At 66.8% G+C, this 17,429-nt stretch overlaps 4 protein-coding genes across 4 annotated transcripts; 2 read left to right on the top strand and 2 right to left on the bottom strand.

Annotated features, from left to right (window-relative positions):
• Nucleotides 1–1,551: 1,551 nt before the first annotated feature.
• Nucleotides 1,552–5,311, bottom strand: GJC2 (gap junction protein gamma 2). Its single transcript, XM_056112370.1, has 2 exons — nt 5,267–5,311; nt 1,552–2,787 (listed from the first exon to the last, which is right to left on the bottom strand). The coding sequence occupies exon 2, from the start codon at nt 2,767–2,769 to the stop codon at nt 1,552–1,554; it is 1,218 nt and encodes a 405-aa protein (XP_055968345.1). The 5' UTR covers nt 2,770–2,787; nt 5,267–5,311.
• Nucleotides 5,312–6,037: 726 nt separating this feature from the next.
• Nucleotides 6,038–11,168, bottom strand: GUK1 (guanylate kinase 1). The gene is made up of 8 exons (XM_056112369.1): nt 11,053–11,168; nt 7,544–7,657; nt 7,411–7,452; nt 7,130–7,226; nt 6,667–6,805; nt 6,507–6,591; nt 6,267–6,352; nt 6,038–6,165 (listed from the first exon to the last, which is right to left on the bottom strand). Exons 1-8 carry the CDS (start codon nt 11,111–11,113, stop codon nt 6,130–6,132), a joined length of 660 nt encoding a protein of 219 aa, XP_055968344.1. The 5' UTR covers nt 11,114–11,168; the 3' UTR covers nt 6,038–6,129.
• A 300-nt stretch (nt 11,169–11,468) lies between these two features.
• Nucleotides 11,469–13,757, top strand: MRPL55 (mitochondrial ribosomal protein L55). Its single transcript, XM_056112371.1, has 3 exons — nt 11,469–11,646; nt 12,779–12,965; nt 13,523–13,757. The coding sequence occupies exons 1-3, from the start codon at nt 11,621–11,623 to the stop codon at nt 13,673–13,675; spliced, it is 366 nt and encodes a 121-aa protein (XP_055968346.1). The 5' UTR covers nt 11,469–11,620; the 3' UTR covers nt 13,676–13,757.
• Nucleotides 13,758–14,627: 870 nt separating this feature from the next.
• Nucleotides 14,628–16,519, top strand: CUNH1orf35 (chromosome unknown C1orf35 homolog). The gene is made up of 8 exons (XM_056112307.1): nt 14,628–14,786; nt 14,857–15,007; nt 15,127–15,172; nt 15,281–15,357; nt 15,472–15,544; nt 15,663–15,742; nt 15,965–16,093; nt 16,179–16,519. The coding sequence occupies exons 1-8, from the start codon at nt 14,693–14,695 to the stop codon at nt 16,249–16,251; spliced, it is 723 nt and encodes a 240-aa protein (XP_055968282.1). The 5' UTR covers nt 14,628–14,692; the 3' UTR covers nt 16,252–16,519.
• Nucleotides 16,520–17,429: the final 910 nt, after the last annotated feature.

Below are 17,429 nucleotides of genomic sequence, written 5' to 3'. Positions count from 1 at the left end.
TCTGCCCACTCTCCACATACCCTCAGCTTTGGGAGGGGGCACTGCACCCAGGTCTGTGAATAATACTGTTCGTGGACCCAGGTCCAGCCTGAAGTCCTGAGACTCAAGCTCATGTGCTGCCCCTGGCTGAGGCCACAAGGCCTGCTGTGAAGGGTGGGAGCTGAGGGCTGGAAAGGGTCCGTGTGGGGGCCCTGCACCCTGCTTCCCAGCCGCTGCAGGGCCATGTGTTCTCACCTCATGGCTTCTTCCTTTCCCTGAGGCAGAAGGAAGTTGCCCCTCTCAGGGGTGTCAGAGTACCCCCCCCCCCCCTTCTCCATGAACCACTCGCAAGTTGGCTCAGGCTGTGGAAACGGATGAAAATGTGACAGGCTGTTCCGTCTGATCCTGCTCTAGGGCAGGTGCCTCCTGGGCAGGGCCTGTAGACACTGAATCCCCCGGCCCCACCCCAGCAGCGCCACCCCAGCAGCGCGTTGAGCCAGAGGGCAATGTGGTCAGGGGTCCGGCCCTGCAGGCTAGCCAGCCTCCCAGAGGGTTTTAAGGAGCTCTGACTTTGTGCTGGGCAGAATGTGTGTTTGGGTGCCACCTGCATTTGCGACATTTCAGTTGGGGCCGGCTGGCTGTCTGCCTTAAGGTGGTGGAGCGCAAACATGACACGGGTCCTGCTCGGAGCGTCAGGCATCGCAGTAGAACAATGGTCAGCTCGTCCACATGGCCATGGACTCCCCAGGCAGGTGAGATCGGTAGGGAGGAAATATGACCAGAGCTCAGGCCAAAATCAGAAGTTCACAACACCGACTGTACCGTACCCCTAGCCTTGGCGCGGAGGCCTTCTCCGACGGGTCAGGAGCTTTTAGCTCACCAGCCCCCAGCTGGGCTACACCTGCCTCCCAACCCATCGGAGGAAGCCCCATCCCAAGACCTGAGAATAAAGCTGGTGATAGACGTCAGAAGAGGAATTGAGGTGGGGTGGGCCCTAATCCCACTCGGGTCCATCTGAGGTCAGGATCTGGGGACATGATCTGAACCCGGAGCACTTGCCCAAAAGACCAGGATTCCGTCCCAGCACTCGTAGAGGGGAAAAGGAGGTGAGGGCGCGGACAGGAAGACCGTCAAAGCGGGTCCGACCCGCACGCACCCCGGGGAGAGCGCCCTCGGGAAGCAGCAGCAGCCCGCGCGGGCCGGCAGAGGGCGCCAAGGGGCAGCGCCTGCAGCGCCCCGCGGCACGGACCCACCTGCGCGCCCGACGCGGCTCCCGACCGTGGGCAGCGCGGGGAACGCCGCGGGCGGACGCAGCCCGGGCCCCGGGCGCCGCCGGTGGGCTGGGCGGGGGCCCCGCTCCTGGCCGCGCGGCCCGGGTTCCCGCGGGGCGGCCTCCCCGCGCAGGCCCGCCCACCCGCAGGCGCCGGCCCGAGCCCGGGGGGCGCGCACACCAGCTGCGCTCGGCTGTCCACGGAAGTCGGCTTTATTCGGTTCCCGCTGTGCGGCGGGCGGAGGGCAGGGAGGCCGTGGGCAGGGGCCCCGACCCGACCCGGGTGGCCGGGAAGCCCCGCCTCAGAGCCACACGGTGGTCTTGCCCTCCCGGCTGCTGGCGCTGCCCTTCTCCGAGCCCGCCCGGGCCTTGGCGCCCCCCGACGCGGCGCTGCCCGAGCCCGAGCCCGAGCCCGAGGCGGGCGCCGCGGGGCGCGCGGGCGGCCTGGAGGCGGCGGCGGGCAGCCCGAGGCCCAGGTCCAGGTCGCGGCGGCCGCCGCCCCCGTCGCGCAGCGCCCGCAGCGCCAGGCCGGCCAGGCCGGGGTCGCGGCGCGCCCCGCGCTCGGCCGCGCGCACCACCAGGCTGTAGTCGGGCGGCCCGGCCAGACCGGCGGGCGCGGCGGGCAGCGCGCAGGGCGGCGGGCGCGGCGCGGGCGCGGCGGGCGGCGGGCGGCGGGCGCGCACGGCGTCCTGCGCGCTGCCCAGGCCCAGGTGCGCCATCTCGCAGAGGTTGAGCAGCAGGCAGAGGCCGCTGACGACGTACATGACCAGCAGGAAGACCGTCTTCTCGGTGGGCCGCGACACGAAGCAGTCCACCACGTGCGGGCAGGGCCGGCGGCCGCAGGCGAAGGAGGCGCGCACCTCCAGCCCGTACAGCAGGTACTGGCCCACCAGGAAGGCCACCTCGAAGGCGGCGCGCGCCACCAGCTGCGCCACGTACGCGCGCATCAGGCCCTCGCGCTGGATGCGCCGCCGCCCGTCGTGCGGCGCCGCGCCCGCGCCCGCGCCCGCGCCCTTGGCCTCGACCGCGTCCCCGCCGGCGCCGTCGCCGTCGCCGCCGCCGCCGCCCGCGTCGTCGTCGTCGTCGTCGTCGTCCAGGCCCGGGCCCAGCATGGGCTCCTCGTCGCCCAGCTCGGGCCAGCCGGGCGGCGGCGGCGGCGGCAGCGGCGCGCGCGCGGGGCGGCGGCGGCGGCGCGGGGCGTGCGGGGCGCGCGCCAGCCGGTGCACGGCGTAGCCCAGGTACAGCACGGACGGCGTGGAGATGACCACGATCTGGAAGACCCAGAAGCGCACGTGCGACAGCGGCGCGAAGGCGTCGTAGCACACGTTGTCGCAGCCGGGCTGCCGCGTGTTGCACGTGAACTTGGCCTGCTCGTCCGAGTAGATGGCCTCGCCGCCCACGGCCGTGAGCACGATGCGGAAGACGACCAGCACGGTCAGCCACACCTTGCCCACGAACGTGGAGTGGTTGTGGATCTCCTCCAGCAGCCGCGTCAGGAAGCTCCAGCTCATGTTGGTCATAGGGGCGGGGCGCGGGACCTGCGGGCAGCGGGTCTCAGCCTCGCGCGCGCGCGCGCACGGTCCCCTGCGAGGCCAACACTTCCCGAGCCCCACGCTCCGCACCCCGGGGCCCGAGCGCCCCCGGAGTCCGTGGGAGCAGGCCAGGACCCAGCAGGCAGGTGCCCGGGTGCAGAGCGACCCAGGCCCGCTCAGTCTCGGCCCCTCCTCACAAGGACTCCGCCCCCCTCCCGCTTCTCCGTGGACGCCGGACACCCCTGTGCCCGGCTGGGCTGTGGGTGAGGGCGCGTCCCGAGGGCACCCTTTCTCATGAGGAGCAGAGAGGCACGCAGCTGCTCAGACTGAGACAGGCTCCTCCCGGCGTCCAGTCCCGGGCGAGCCACCTTCCCAGCTTTGCGGACCCTGGGCAGGCTTGTGCCCAGCGGGGTCCTCTCGGTAGGACACGTGCTCTCTCCCCCTGCACCTCCTGGGTCGGGGCTACCTCCACCTCCCAGCACCCCCGACACAAGCAAGCTCAGGACCTGTTCCGTAGTTTAGACCCCTGAGAGCCGAGGCAGGGTGGGCGGGTGTGAGCTGGTGTCGCAGTGGCTGCCTAGGGGCCCCAGGGCCTCTCCCTTTGGGTGGGGGGGGTCAGGAAGAGGGGCCAGCCAGGGTTCCTAGGGAAGTGACACCACTTCCTCACGTGCACGTGCAGCGCCCCTCAGAACCAGACATCGATCCTCGCTCAGACACAAGCACCTCTAAATGCAGCACACACGTGTGACATGATCACATGAATCACACTGACGACCATGGTGCCATCAGCACTCACACCCATGCACATCCTTTGCACACACTGAACATGGTACCACACCTCTGCACATACAATCACGCATCACTCATTGAATGCAATGCCGTCGGCACACATCCATGTGTTCACAACCACATGCACCACACACGGTGCCATCAGCACAGATGTGCACAATCATGTCCATCACACACTAGGATGAGACAGGACACACGTGCACATAGGCTGACATGTGGAAAGGCACATGTCCACTCTGAGCCCAAGGGCAGCCCCAGCCCTCTGCCTCACACAGGAAGGTCTCACTGCTCCAGGCTGACCCTCCCTGCCCAGCTCCAAGGGCCCCAGGTGTGGCAATGCCCCTGAAGAACACAGTCCCCCTCACACAAGAGGCTAAGGGGCACCGCTTCACCACACCACAGCAGTGCCAGAGGAGCAGAGAGGGGGCTGGATGCTGCACAGTGGCTCTGGGGGGCATGTGGGGTGCTTCCGGGGGTGACGGGGCCCCCGGGGGGGTGCACTCCACAGGAACACCACAGTCCCGGGAATAGCTGGGGTGCCGCCTTCTGCCTCCAACCCACAGGGGCAGGGTAAGAGCCATAGCCGCTCCTGCGGGCCAGCAAGGCCAAGGGCCGCCCAGGAATTTCCTCCTCTCCCAGCCAGTCCTCCCTCACGCCAGTGGAGCTTCCTGGCCATACTGGAGCGGGGCTGCTGGGCAGGGTCCCAGGGCTCACTAGGTGGGGCCCAGGGGGCCCAGAGCAGCTTCCTCCACCCCTGGGACTCTGGGTACCGGGAACCTGGCAGCCCCGAGGGTGCCTCCTGCCCACCCCACTGCCCCAGGGCTCCCTTCAGCTGTGGTGGTCCTGAGGAACCCCATCCCCCCACTCATACCCACTCATGCACCCCTCCCCAGCTGGAGCAAGCACACCACCTGCCCCTCAAGGAGGACCCAAACCACTCCCGGCTCACTGCGCCTTGCTCAGTGTGGATCACTGTCAGACTCTCCAGTCGGACACCCATCACTCCCAGACCCCCGTGCACGCACACACTCCCTCCCCTGCCCCGCAAGCCCCTTCTCCCTCACCCAGGACCCCAGTAAGGTGCTGATGAGAGGCCTGAGCTACCGGAGGCTGGGCCAGGAGTGGGGGTCAGAGCCAGTTCCCTCTGGAGCCCCCCAGACCGGCAGACCCCAGGCCCTGGCTCTAGCTTCCCTAAGCACCCGCCCCCCTGCGCCCACCCCTACAGCCTGCCCAGCACAGCCACCTGGACCTGCAATCCTTTCGACTTGGGACTGGGCATCACGCTGGTCCTGGGCCCCGAGGGGCCCCCATCCTGCGCTGGCTGTTGGCTCCCGTCTCCACTCGATCCTCCTGCAGCCAAACTCGCTGGGGCCTGGGCAGGAGAGCCCTCTCCGGAAAGCAGCCCCTCCGCAGCCCCAAGCCAGCGCACCCAGGGCCAGGAAGGGGATGGTCACCCCAGACAGCCCAAGGGAGGTGCGAGCGAGCAGGTGGGCCCCTCCCAGCCTCTGGACAAACTGCAGCTGCCTGGCTGAGGGGTCCCAGCTGCTGGGCGCACCCCCACCCCTCCTCACTCACCAGCTGACTTGCGCAGCCACAGGGCTCGGCAACCCCGACTTCCGCTCCACACCCCCCTCCCAACCTCTGCAGAAACAGCGGCCAGCCCTGACCCACTGCAGTGGACACAAGACTCACTGACCTCACAGCAGAGGCCAGAGAGGAGGGTGGGCTGCTTGTCCGGTTCCGGGGGAGGCAGGCCAGGGAAGGAGTCCCTCTGAGCCCTGCACCTACCGGGCAGACACTGGCCCTCCAGGGCCATGCGCCTCCCGCTGGCCCCAGAGCTACCTCTCACCACCAAGCACAATGCGGGGGGAGGCCTTCAAGGGACCCATTGTTCCCCCCAGGCCCAGGGTCTGAATCTCCGATTGTCCCTGAGGCTGGACAGGGCCCAGCGAGGGAAGGGGCCTCTGGCTGCACAGCAGGTCAGCGGGCAACAGGGGACCCTTGCTGGCCCGGGATCAGGCCCAGCTCACGCTCAGGCCGCTCGGGGCCTCAGGCCACAGCCAGCCCAGCCTTCCCGTCCCATTTCCAATGCGGCCCTGACCGGAAGCACAGCTGCCTCTGGCAGTCACAATCTGCTACCCCGGGCGGGGCATGGAGGAATCGGGGCACCTGGAACCAGAAGGGCCATGTCACTGGCCCAGGCCCCGGGGAGGGTGGGCGGGCGGCCCTGCCCGCTCCTTCAGGGGGCCCGAGTCACTCTTGGTCAGGTGCCGCTGGACAGAAAACAGCCCAACAAAAGTCCCCCGCTCCCCTGGCAGGGCGGCCCACGGAGTGGCAGGAGCAGGAGACCCCAGCCTGCAGCCTTCCTGGGGTCTGGCCAGTCAGGGACATCAAGCCCGCAGCTCTGGGGCACTGACCAGCGCCTGTTTATTAGACATCACCCCAGCTCCCACCGGAAGGGGGCTAGGGCAGAGGGTGTCCTGAAATGGGGTGGGGTAGGTGGGGGTCAGCCCCCCGACACGTCGTCTCCTCGCAGGGAGGACACGGCCAGCGGTGTCCTCAGCAGCAGCCAGTGCCTTGAGCCTTCTTGATCTCCTGTCAGGAGAGGAGCGGGCTGAAGTGACCACACAGTAGCCCGCTGCCTCCCACCGCCATCCTGCCCTCTCGTGCACACCTGCCGGCCAGCACAAGCCCACCTCAGAGAGAGCCTCCTTCAGGGCCTGGTAGGCCTGCTCCAGGCTGTCGTTGACGATGACCAGGTCAAACAGGCCGGGCTCCTTGCCTGGGGAGGGGTGGGTCAGCAGAGGCCCCGGTGACAAAGCAGAGCGTCCGCGGGGACCCGGTGCTGCCCCCACCCCTCTCCCTCGGTGTGTGGGACCAGCTGCGGGAGTAGGAGCTGGGGGGGCCCGGAGGGGTGGGTGCCCAGCGCCACTCACTGCTCTCCATGTCAGCCCGGGCAGCGGCCAGCCGCTTGGCCAGGCTCTCCTCTGTCTCCGTGTTCCGCTGCCGCAGACGCTGCTCCTGAGACACGGGCAAGGGTCAGAGGCTCCAGGGGCCCAGCCCTGTCCCGCCCGAGCCCACCGCCGTGGCCCCCACCAGCACGTCCAGCGAGGGCGGCTGCACGGAGATGTAGATGGGACGGAGGTCCGTCTTCTTGATGTTGCGCACGCCCTGCAGGTCCACGTCCAGCACGCAGATGCGGTTCATGGCCTGCACAGCCCGCACGGCCGCTTTGCTGAAGGGCAGGGCACGGTGTGACCGAAGGCTGGTGTGACCCCACGGGGCAGTCCTCGGGCCCGCCTGACCTCGGGAAGCGTGCCCCGGCCCTGTGGTCTGCACTGCGGCCCTGCCTCCTGCCTGCAGAGGCTCGGGGACAGGCGCACACAGGGGCAGGCCTGGGCCTGTCTCTGCCTCGACACTGCTCGGGCGCTGGAAGCCAGGGGCGGAGCTGGCACACAGCTGCGGGGGAGCCCCGTGAGGCTCCACCTCCCCCCCCCCCCATCCCAAGTGGGCACCTGTGAGGCCCGGTCCCGGGCAGGGTGCCGCAGAACTCGCCCACCTGGTCCCATACAGGTTCCCCGAGAACTCCGCGTGCTCTATGAAGTCGCCGGCCGCGATGTCGCGCTGCATCACCTCCCTAGTCACAAAGTAGTAATCTGGGAAGGGTGAGGGACAGTCAGGGCAGCCCAGAGCCAGGCTGGCCGCCCAAGGCACTCCCCTGGGCCTGTCCCCCACTTCTCACTGTCCTCACCAAGCCGCTGGAGGCTCTGGGATGCGGCGGGCGGACCCACTGCCCGCGAGAGCCCAGGCAGCCCCACGAACGCATACGGGCAAACTCACCTTTCCCGTTCTCCTCTCCAGGCCTCGGGTCCCGCGTGGTGTCTGCAAACAAGCCCCCGTGAGCCCAGTGAGTGCCCCTCCAGAGTCCCGGCCGCCCACCCAGGGGCTCCCCCCGCCCGGGCCCCCGTCTCACGGGACACGCTGAAGCCAAAGATGCTGCCATGCTCCTGCAGGAGTCTCTTCAGCAGGGTGCTCTTGCCGGCACCCGAGGGGCCACTCAGGACCACGGGTCTGGGGCCTGACATCCCTGTGGGGGCATGGACAGGAGCCGCGCTCAGACCTCGGGCCTGCCCCCCCTGCTCCACCCACTGCCCCCCCCCCCACAACCACTGGCTCCTGCCTCTTCCAGAGATGCAGGCACCATTGCTGAGAGGCAGAACCAGGTCCTGCCCCAGGAGCTGCCACGAGGAAGGGACAGAGCAGAAACAGCCACTTCCCGAGCCCCCCTCTGCACCCCAGGACCTGCCTCTGCAGTCAGTGCTCAGCAGTCTGAGAGAGCCAGTGATCCAGCACAGCAGGGAGGGAAAAAGAGAAGAAAAAAGAGAAGGGAGTTGGAAGAAAAGGGGAGAGGGAGAGAAGAGAAGGGGGAGTGAAGAGAGGAGGGAGGGAAGGAAGAAGGAGCAGCTCCTTTCCCGACAGCTGACGGGAAGGCCTGGGAGCCACAGAGGCTGAGAAGGCAGGTGGACGGCCAGTGGGTCTGCGTGGGGGCCAACGAGATCCGCCGCAGAGCAGCAGGGGGACCCCAGGAGGCCGTGCGTGAGCAGAGCAGCGGCTGCTCCCCTAATCCACAATGTAGGCCAAGCCTAATTAATCTCCTGCCTGGCTCCCACAGAGCTGCCCCTGGGGACCTCCTCTCCCCCAGAGAAGGGAGCAGCTGGGCCCCTGCTGAGGGCTGAGGAGGCCACGCTCTGCCTCCCGGCCAACCCAACCGCTCTCCTGCCCCAGCGGAGGTAGCACCTTCCCCCCCTCACGTGGGTCCACACGCCCGGTCTTGCTCTCCTTCACTGCCACCTGCTCTGAGCCTCTCCGCCTGGAGGTCAGCCCAGCCCACTCCCGGGGGTCTGCGCAGACTCAGGCTGGAGGGAAGGAGCAGGGTTCAGGCCCGCTCGCCTCCCTCTGAGACCAGCTTCCTTTTCCTCCCAGGCTCCTGGGCCACCCCTTGAGCTTTGCACTGCCTTTCCAGCCCTGGAGTCCAGCTGCTTTAAAAGGGGGGGAAAAAAAAGGGCTGGAGGAACAGTACAGAGGGTAGGGCATCTGCCCTGCACATGTGCAACCTGGGTTCGATCCCTGACGTCCTACATGGTCCCTGAGCAAACCAGGAGTGATCTGGGCATCACCAGGTGTGGCCCAAAAACCAAGCAAAACAAAACAAACAAACAAAATTTTATTGAAGTATCGTGATTTACAGTTATTCACAGTTGGGTTTCAGACATTCGATGTCCCAGCACCAAAGAGCCCAGCTTCTAAACTGGAGCCAGGCCACCTCACGGCCCTGGAGCTGGCGACTGAGCAAGGCTTCTGGACACACCACAGCCAGGAATGAACTCGGCTCCATCATGGACAGAGCCTGGAGTCATTCCGGCAGTGGCCTCGTGGTGCTTCTGGTAAAAAGTGGTGGTGGTCAGTGCCCAAGTCCAAGCCCTGGACAAGGAAAGCCCATGGAGGGAGTGGCCTGCTCGACACATGCCCACCTGGGCAGCCAGCGGTATTGAGGCAGGGACACAGGCCCCTCCATGCTGGAGCTGCCATGGAGATGAGCCATAAGAAGCTTCTGCAGGGAGGTGGGGTGGGGTGGGTGGCCGCCAGGGAGGGGAGGGCCTGGCAGGGCCAGGGGGCACATGGCTGTACAGGATGGGCCCAGGACCTGGCCCATCCCACCCTCTCAGGGGGAGCACTGCGCCTTCATCCCAAGCTGAGGGAGGGAAGGCTGGCTCTCCCCATGGGCACTCCGGGTAGCACAGCGGCAGGCGGGCCCTCACGCCCTGCACAGGACAGCCAGTGTGCTGGGCACCCTCTGTGGGAACCCTTTGAGCCCCGGTGCCCTGCTCCCACGGGGGCCTCCTCTCGCCCACTCGCCATCCAGGTCACTCCCAGCAGCCCCAGACACCACGGGGGGCTCAGCGGGAGGGAGGGCAGCCACGCCAGGAGTCTGGCACAAAGCACCGGGCACTGCCAGCCTCGCCCCTGCCGCACCTTCATGAGAGCAGAGGCTCCTGCTCACCTCTGCACTGCCGCCCTCAGCGCCCTTTACGGAAAGTGCCCCCCAACCGCACCCTGGGGATCCGACAGCCCTCCAGAGGCGGTTCCTGAGGCAGAGGACGTGGGCTCATGGGAAGAGGTGCAAGAAACCATCTGTACTGAGGCTCGGCTCCAGCCAGCTCCCAGGGCGAGGGGCACAGGTGAGAGGGTCAGCATGGAGGGGAGGGAGGCCCAGCACATGGAGATGTGGGCGCCGGGCACACGGAGCCGAGGCTGCCTGGCCTCACCAGTGCCCGCGCGCTCAAGGCCAGCAGGACGCGGAGCTGGGCCTCGGCCGTGCGCCCCTCCGCGCTCTCCCGCTGCTTCCCCCAGCGAAGGTCACCCCTTCCTTCCTTCCTTCCAGCTCTCCGTCAGCATGAAAACGTGTGAGCGGAGCTGACTCGCGCCCTCCTCCCTCCGCAGTGCTGGGACCGAAACCGGGGCTGGGCAGTGATGAGAGTGAACAGAGAAGCCGCGGCTGGGACTTCCAGACTCTGCAAACTCAAGCTCCACCTGCCGTTCAAAGGCCCAGGGAGGGGGCTGGGTCGACAGCAAAGCAGGAAGCAGGTAGGGCGTTTGCCTTGCACCCGGCGACCCAGGTTCGATTCCCCGCATCCCATATGGTCCCCGGGGCACCGCCAGGGATACTTCCTGAGTGCATGAGCCAGGAGTAACCCTGTGCATTGCCGGAAAAGCAAAAAAAAACCCAAAGGCCCAGGGAGGGGGCTGGGTCGATAGCAAAGCAGGAAGCAGGTAGGGCGTTTGCCTTGCACCCGGCGACCCGGGTTCGATTCCCCGCATCCCATATGGTCCCCGGGGCACCGCCAGGGATAATTCCTGAGTGCATGAGCCAGGAGTAACCCTGTGCATTGCCGGAAAAGCAAAAAAAACCCAAAGGCGCAGGGAGGGGGCTGGGTCGATAGCAAAGCAGGAAGCAGGTAGGGCGTTTGCCTTACACGCGGCCGACCCGGGTTCGAATCCCCGCATCCCACAGGCTCCCCTCGAGCACCGCCAGGAGTAATTCCTGAGCACCGCCGGGTGTGACCCAAAGAGCAAAGAAAAACAGAAAAAAAAGGTCCAGGGGCCTCCAGGGAGGCCCCTCCCCCGGGGTCCCCGAGCCAGGGGCCCCGGGACGGGCAGGCGTGCGAGTTCTGGGCTGGGGGTGGGGTGGGGGGCGTCCAGCTTGCCGGGCCCCTCGGAGCCAGCCGCGGCGGGGGTGGCGGGCCGAGAAGCGGGGGCAGCCCGGGGTCTCCGGACAGGGTCCGGCCGGGCCGGGCCGCGCGCAGGCTCCGCGCCCCCCGACGCCGCGGCCCGAGGCCCCGCCGCCCGCGGGTCCCGGCCCGGGCGCGTCGTCCCTCCGCGCCGCCGCGGGTCCCCCAGCCCGCGCCCCCGCGCGCCACTCACCGTCCGGAAGGCCTCGGCCCAGGGCGGCCGCCGCCAGCCCGGCCAGCGGGCGCCGCAGCATAAGGGGCCGCCGCCGCCACGCCGCCGCTCACGTCATGCCCCGCGCCCCGCCCCGCGCCGCGCCGCCGGAAGCGCGCCGTCGGCCCGCCCCTCCGCATTACGTCACGGCGCCGGTCCGCGTCCGTCCGCGCCTCGGCGCGCGTCACCGCCGCGCCGGCGGAAGCGCGTCATCAAAGCGAGCCTGGCTCCGGCGCGCGGAAGTGCGTCGTCGCGGCGGGCCCCGCCCCCGCCCCGCGGGAAGTTCGTCATCGGAGGCGCCGTCACGAGCGCGCCGACCGCGCCCGCCCGCCCTCCCGGGTCACGGCACGGGCCACGCGCCGCGGCGCCGCCTACCGGCCGCTGGGCGCGCTGCACGCGGCTCCGGAGCGCGGCTCGTGCGGGTCGCGCGGGCGGGGGGCGCGCCAGGGGACCCGCCGTCGCCGCGGACCTCGGGAACGAGGTTTCCTGCCCCGAAGAAGAGCGTCCTGCCCCGAAGGCCGCGCGCCGGGCTCGCCGGGGACTGTGCAGAATGGCAGCCTCGGGCGGCCTGCTTGGGTAAGCGGCCCCCCCGGCCCCCGAGGGGAGGTCGGCCGGGAGCCGAGGGCCGGGGGCACGCAGCGCCCTCGCGACCCCCGCCCCGGGGAGCGCCGCGCTCTCCGTCCAGCGCGGCCCGCCCGGCAGATGCTGCCGATCGCCGTCATCCCCCCGCGTGCGAGTGCTGCCGCGGGAGACGCGTGTCCGGAGCGCTCGGAGAGGCGGGGGCTTTGCCCTGCAGGACGGGGCGCTCTGCTCTGCCCCTGGAGCCGCCACCCCGGGGTCCCCTCGCGCCCTTCCCGCATGCTTCTGGAGGCTGCGGCGGGGTTCGCTGGCCGGTTGGCTCGGGCCCCGCTCGGGACCGAGGCGTCCTAAGAGAGGCAGCGGTGTTTGTGCAGGGTGGGCGTCCAGAGACGTCCCTCCGCCTGGGGGTGACCGAAGTGCTGTGTTTGCCACAGGGCTCGCTGGAGACCAGGCAGGACACTGCCCAGGTGGCCGCAACGTCCGCGTTCTCTGGCAGGATGCAAACGTCCTAGAGAAGGCGGCCACCTCCGGCGTGCTTCGTGGCCCTCACCCGGGCACCCCAAGCCTGCACTTGCAGGGCAACCTGGAGGTCACACAGCAGGGCCAGAACAGGGAACTGCCGTCTCTGGTGGAACCAACCCTGCCTCATCCTCCCAGGCCCATTCAGGAATCAAATGGGCTCGGCTTGCCCTACAGGAGTGCCACAGTCTAGGAAATATAAACGGAATTTAAATATTTACTATGATCCTAGAGACTGGGATCATAGTAAATATATATATGTTCAGCATCACGGTACCCACCGGCGAGGGATCTTCCTGGCTTGCACAAAATCCACCTTTATTGGGAGTGGGGGGTGGTATTTGGGCCACACACCTGGCTGTGCTCAGGGAATCACTCCTGGCATGCTCAAGGGTCAGCTGTGTGCAAGGCAAGTGCCTTAACCCGCTGTACTGTCTCTCTGGCCCAAGCCACCTTTTTCTCACGTGGGAGTAGGATGACATAAATGTGCAGTCTATAGCAGGAAGGGTAAGCCGCTTCGTACTACATAGGCGTGAAGTGCATGTTCCCTTGGAGTAGTGGGCCCCCAGCCGGGTTCGAGCACCCGCCACTGACCATTTCCTGTCTGCAGCCTGGTGCTTCGGGCTGCAGGAATGGGTCGCTGCCTGCACACATCCTCCCGGCGGGCTGACAGCAGCAGAGCTTCACTCACACGGGTGCACCGACAGGCCTACGCACGGCTCTACCCTGTGCTCTTGGTCAGGCAGGACGGCTCCACTATCCACATCCGCTACCGAGAGCCACGGAGGATGCTGGTGGTATGCTTCCCTCCCTGTTGCTCTGTGCAGCATGTTCCCCTTGAACCCTGCCCCCCATGAAGCTGTTAGTTCACTCCAGGTGAAGCTGGAATCCTAGGCTCAGAGGTAGGAGGGTAAATCAGAGCTTGCTGCACACACCAAATTCACATAGCAGTAGGAGCGGAGTATTGGGGGTGGGGTGGGAGGCGGGAGGACCCCGCGCCCTGGGAAAATTTACAGTAAGTTGTTTAGCTTAGGGTAGGGTCTTGAACCCAGGCCTCATATATGCCAGCATGCTTCTCCACTGAGCTACACCCCAGCCCAAATCTTATGTTCCCCAGCCTTGGGCCCTGCCCAGTGATGGTCAGGGCTCCTCCTGGAGGGACTTTGGTAGACCATGTGGGATGCCAGGGATCAAACCCACACGCAAGGCAAGTTCCTTATCGGATTTCGGTGATCCCCCTCCCCAAGTAAAAAGAAAAAAAAAAGAAGATGCTGTGAAGTAGTGGCAGGAGAACAGAGCAGGGAGAGGCTAAGCCACTCGTGCCAGCCCTGTGAACACCTCTCTTGTCTCACAGATGCCTTTGGACCTGGATAGCCTGACCCCGGAGGAGAGGAGAACACGCTTCCGGAAACGGGAGGCCCAGCTCAGAGAGAAGAAGGTGGAGGAGCCTCAGCTTGCTGATGACTTTGACCAGGAGCGCTACAAGCAGTTTTGGACCAAGAAATAACTGTATCAGGGCTGCCAGCAGAGCAGCCTTGGGCGCTCTGGGAGTGGAGCGGTGTCTGTTTTAAACAAGGTTTTGCCCCAGCTGTGTGCATCATGTGTCTGTCTCCTTCCTAAACCGAGCCCACTAAGGCCGTAGAAGTTGGTCAAGATGCTTGTGACAAGGCCCACGTGGGAGAGAAAGGCAAGGCCTCACGCCCCCCTCACCGTCAATGGGCAGGAACTCCCGCCCCAAAGGGCCAGTCCTTGTGGAGGCCGTATGTCACCATAGAGTCACAGTAGTCAGACTCTGAGGGCAGAGTGGGCCTGCAGTGGCCAACTCCAGGGTGTAAGTCATGTGACAAGTGGCAAGCGCGGTGACCCTGCAGCTGAACGCTGGACACAGCCATGTCCACTGCGCCCAGCCCTGTGCCCTCCTGCCACTGTTCGGGGGCCACAGGGACGCCCCAGTGGCTCTGTCCACCAGCCACACCAGGGCAGCCTCCTGGGAGCCCTTGCCGCCGCTGCCACAGTTCACTTCCTCTGGGGAGATGCCCGGCATGATCGCCCGCACTGGCGAATCCGGGGTGGGGGGCGGCACAGTGACCGGCCCGGGGGTCCCTGGCAGGGCGAACACGAAGGTGTCTAGCAGCAGGGGAGGTCTGCGTCCAAGGACAACCTCAAGGGCACATCCGGGCGGGGGCTCCGGCCAAGCGGCACCCCGGGGACTGGTGGAAGGACCCCGGGGCATCGGTATGCGGACGGGACACAGGCTTCGCGCTGGCCCCGCTCTTCGCGGGTTTCCTGCGGCGCCGCGGGCCTCGCTCACCGGGCTGGGGCGCAGCCGCGTCCTTCCCGCCCTCCGAGAAGCCGGCCCCGGGGACGCGCGCGCAATGACAGCGCAGAAGGCGGAGGCGAGCACGGCGCAGGCGCGGGGGGCGGGGCGGGGAGCGGGCATGGCGCAGGCGCGGGGAGCGGGCGCGGCGCGCGGCCGTGACGTCACGCCGCGCGACCGGGCGCGGACGCGGGGGTCTCGGCCAAGATGTTCGGCTCCAGCCGGGGCGGCGTGCGCGGCGGGCAGGACCAGTTCAGCTGGGAGGACGTGAAGACGGACAAGCAGCGGGAGAACTACCTAGGTGGGCGAGGGGCCGGCCGGGCTGGGGGGGGGCGGGCCGCGGGCCGCGGGTCACGGCCTCCCGCCCGCAGGCAACTCGCTGATGGCGCCGGTGGGCCGCTGGCAGAAGGGCCGCGACCTCACGTGGTACGCCAAGGGCCGGGCGGCCGGCGCGGGGCTGAGCCGCGAGCAGGAGCTGGCGGCCGTGAAGCAGGCGGAGCAGGAGGCGCTCATGGCGGCGCTGTGAGTGCCGGGGCGGGGCCGGGGCGGGGGCGGGGGGCGTGCGGGGCTGCGGGGCGGGGCGGCCCCCCGCGCCCCGCCCCGCGCCGACCCCGACTGACGCCCGCGCGCGGCCCCTGCAGCGGCTACAAGAACGTGAGGAAGCAGCCCACGGGCCTGAGCAAGGAGGTGAGGGCGGGCGCCCCCGAGGCTCGGCGGGGCGGGGGGCGCGGGCGGGCGCGGGGGGGGGCGGGGGGCCGCCGCCGCGCGAGCCCCAGGCCTGCCGCCCCCCCGCAGGACTTCGTGGAGGTCTGCAAGCGGGAAGGTGACGCCGACAAGGGGGTCGACCGGCTCCTGGGCCTGGGCAGCTCCAGGTACGGGGCGGGGCTGGCGGCCGGGCCGGGGCGGGGCGGGGCCCGCGTGGTGCCGGGACGCGCTAAGTAAGGGCTCGCCCGCCCCGCCCCGCCCCGCCCCGCCCCGCCCCGCAGCGGCTCCGCCGGCCGCGTCGCGCTGTCCCGCGAAGACAAGGAGGCCGCCAAGCTCGGGCTGTCTGTGTTCACGGTAACCGCCCCCAGGCCTCGGGACGCCCCGCCCGGGCTGGGGCTCGGGGTTCCTCCGCCGTGAGGGTCGGCAGGGGCCGTCTGTCTGCAGGGGCGAAAACCGGGGCTTCCCTCGGCAGCACCACCGCGTCGAGAGCGGCCGAGCAGGGACCTCCCCGGCCCGGAAGAAGACGCGTCTGGAGGAGAAGGTGGACCCGGGGTAAGGAGGACCCCATCTCTGGGGGCGTGGAGGCGCTCCCAGCTCGGGACTGGGACCCGGCAGGCCTGTCTGCGCGGACGGGCAGCAGCCACTGGCCATACGCTGGCTCTTTCGAGCTGCATCGAACGCTTAAGGAAAGACCCTGTGGTGGTCGGTAGTTGGTGGCTACTGCCTCTGCCCCTCCCCAAAACTCTGCTCTGCGCTTTCTGGAACGCCTTCCAGCCCAGACAGCCAAAGGAAGAGCAGGAAGGAGAAGAAAAAGAAGAAAAAGAAGAAGCACAAAAAAGAAAAGAAGAAAGAAAAGGAGCACCGGAGAGAGGCAGCTTCCCCAGTGTCCCCATCCCTTGCCCGGTGGGTGCAGCTCTACTCTCTGAGGTCATGCACAGCGATGGACTAGCTTGCCCTTCCTCACACCAGGGTCCCCTTATTTCTCCAGGACTGGGCACTGCCAAGAGGACTCAGATTCTTCCCCCAGCCACAAGAGGAGGAGACGGCATGACAGTGACTGAGGCCCGGTGGGCCCAGCCCTACCTACTGATACCTGAACCTGGAGTAAAGCCAGGGGCCCCGCTGGACAAACTCTGTGGAAGCACCTCCCTCCCTGTGAACAAGCAAAGCACCCAAGTCCCGCCCCCCTGGAGGTCTGGTCATGCTTTCCAATCCCTGCTGTCAGCTTTAGCGCCAACCCCCAGCCTAGCTGTAGCCGAGCACAGCTGCTATTTTTCAGTCTTTTAAAGTGATTCTTTTTACTTTAATAAACACAATAGTTTATTTTCAGTGGATAAAGTGTCCTAGTATTAAAGGGCTACAAAGAGGAACTATACTAGTAAGGGTCGACGTCGTGATGGCTTCAAGAGCCTCACTCAGGAAGTCAGACTGGGAGAGAAGAGCTAAACCAACCTGGAATCACTTATACTGCCTCCATCCAAGGTACCTCCTCCCACCCACTACCCCCAGACGTGTCCCTGCAATGGCCGCCACCTGCCTGGTCTTCTGTCTCCTACCAAGGAGCCTGCAACCTTGTCCACAGAAGGATTTTTCTTTATGTGAGGATGGAACTCGGGCTCTCACAAGTGTCAGTCAAGTACTCAAGCTTACTATGACTTGATAGCTTGAGTACTACAGATGAAACCCAGGATGAATTCATTTTTGATGAAATGCCTTCTTTTCTCGCTTTAAGGGTAAACTCTGAAGGTGACTTGATCTTCCGAGCTACAGCACTGGTTTTCAGCCTGCTGGTAGACGTTTTCTGAGTTCCCAAGTGGGGTGTGGCTGGCTTTGACCAGGGTACCAGGGCAGGGGTCCAAAGGGAAGGAAACCTTGAATCTGCCTACAGCCACACCCACCTACTGGATCAGAGTCACCGAACAGGGTGCCAGTCGAGATGGCCAGCCCACACTTGCAGGCGTCCAATGCCCTGGTCTTGACTACCAGGGGAAGGAGCCTTTCCCCATCACCCATCTAGCATGCAGATCAGGATTCCAGAAGCAGTGACCAAAGTAAGCCTGGCCAATACGGTAACACCCTCCCTTCTTATGGCCCTGACGAGAAGGGCCTGACGTTACTCGCCACTGCACACAAGTCAGACCAATTTACCCAGTGTGTCCAGCCAGAGTCCTCCCCATCACTGGGTGTGGGCAGGAGGATGAGTGCAGGCAGCCTTCTGGAGTATCCCACACTCAGGCAG

This window comes from Sorex fumeus, unplaced genomic scaffold (assembly GCF_029834395.1).
Source record: "Sorex fumeus unplaced genomic scaffold, SorFum_2.1 ptg000017l, whole genome shotgun sequence".
NCBI lineage: Eukaryota > Metazoa > Chordata > Mammalia > Eulipotyphla > Soricidae > Sorex > Sorex fumeus.
This window is presented reverse-complemented; position numbering and strand designations above follow the sequence as displayed.